Source organism: Pyrgilauda ruficollis, unplaced genomic scaffold (assembly GCF_017590135.1).
Source record: "Pyrgilauda ruficollis isolate IOZ18807 unplaced genomic scaffold, ASM1759013v1 scaffold3866, whole genome shotgun sequence".
NCBI classification, from domain to species: Eukaryota; Metazoa; Chordata; class Aves; order Passeriformes; family Passeridae; genus Pyrgilauda; species Pyrgilauda ruficollis.
This window is the reverse complement of record NW_024525341.1, coordinates 1-1,467: the sequence shown is the minus strand read 5'-3', so window position 1 is coordinate 1,467 and position 1,467 is coordinate 1. Positions and strand designations below refer to the sequence as shown.

The 1,467-nt window shown below is 69.1% G+C and overlaps 1 protein-coding gene across 1 annotated transcript; it reads left to right on the top strand.

The window, feature by feature from the left end:
- Positions 1-367: 367 nt before the first annotated feature.
- LOC121358355 (receptor of activated protein C kinase 1-like) lies at positions 368-1,461 on the top strand (the record flags this gene model as incomplete). Its single annotated transcript, XM_041476459.1, has 2 exons — positions 368-519; positions 1,355-1,461. Coding segments are annotated over 2 exons (259 nt in total), but the record flags the coding sequence as incomplete, so codon positions are not given.
- Positions 1,462-1,467: the final 6 nt, after the last annotated feature.

Genomic DNA, 1,467 nt, shown 5'->3' with positions numbered 1-1,467 from the left:
CTGACCCCGGGACCCCAAATCTGACCCTGGGACCCCCGGATCTGCCCCCGGGTCTGACCCCCGAATCTGACCCTGGGACCCCAAATCTGACCCTGGGTCTGACCCCAGGACCCTCAATCTGCCCCTGGGACCCCCGCATCTGACCCCGGGACCCCTGCATCTGACCCCAAATCTGACCCCGGGACCCCCAATCTGCCTGTGGGACCCCAAGTCTGACCCCAAATCTGCCCCTGTGACCCCCGGATCTGACCCTAGGACTCCGGATCTGCCCCCTGTGACCCCAAATCTGCCCCTGTGACCCCCGGATCTGACCCTGGGACTCCCAGTCTGCCCCCTGGGACCCCGAATCTGCCCCCTGTGACCCCAGATCTTCCCCTTGTGACCCCCCTGTCCCCCGTGTCCCCCCAGGTGTGGAACCTGGCCAACTGCAAGCTGAAGACGAACCACATCGGGCACACGGGCTACCTGAACACGGTCACCGTGTCACCCGACGGCTCGCTCTGCGCCTCGGGGGGCAAGGTGGGGCTGGGGACAGTGGGGACAGCTGGGGACAGATGGGGACAGTGTGGGGACAGCCTGGGACAGCGTGGGGACACCTGGGGAGAGCGTGGGACAGCTGGGACAGCATGGGGACAGTGTGGGGATAGCCTGGGACAGCATGGGGACAGATGGGGACAGATGGGGACACATTGGAATAGTCTGGGGACAGGTGGGGTCAGATGGGGACAGATGAGGACACCTGGGGACAGCTGGGGACACGTGGGGACACATTGGGCTAGCTTGGGGACACCCTGGGGACACCTGGGACAGCTGGGGACAGCCTGGGATGGCTGGGGACACCAGGGGACAGCCTGGGTGGACTCTGTGTCTCCTGGGCGTGTCCTGCTGTCCCCCCCTGAACTCTTGTGGTACCTGGGGGGTGTCTGGTGTCCCCTCCCGGGGGTGTCCCCGGGGGTCCCCAGCTGTCCCTGGGGGTGTCTGGTGTCCCCAGGGGTCCCTGGTGTCCCTGGGGGTCCCTGGTGTCCCCGGGGGTCCCTGGTGTCCCCAGCTGTCCCCGGGGGTCCCTGGTGTCCCCGGGGGTCCCCGCTGTCCCCGGGGGGTCCCTGGTGTCCCCGGGTGTCCCCAGGGGTCCCTGGTGTCCCTGGGGGTCCCTGGTGTCCCAGGGGGTCCCCAGCTGTCCCTGGGGGTCCCCAGCTGTCCCCGGGGGTCCCTGGTGTCCCGGGGGGTCCCTGGTGTCCCCGGGTGTCCCCAGGGGTCCCTGGTGTCCCTGGGGGTCCCTGGTGTCCCCGGGGGTCCCCAGCTGTCCCGGGGGTCCCGGGTGTCCCCGGGGGTCCCCAGCTGTGCGTGTCCCCAGGACGGGCAGGCCATGCTGTGGGACCTGAACGAGGGCAAGCACCTGTACACGCTGGACGGCGGCGACGTCATCAACGCGCTGTGCTTCAGCCCCAACCGCTACTGGCTGTGCGC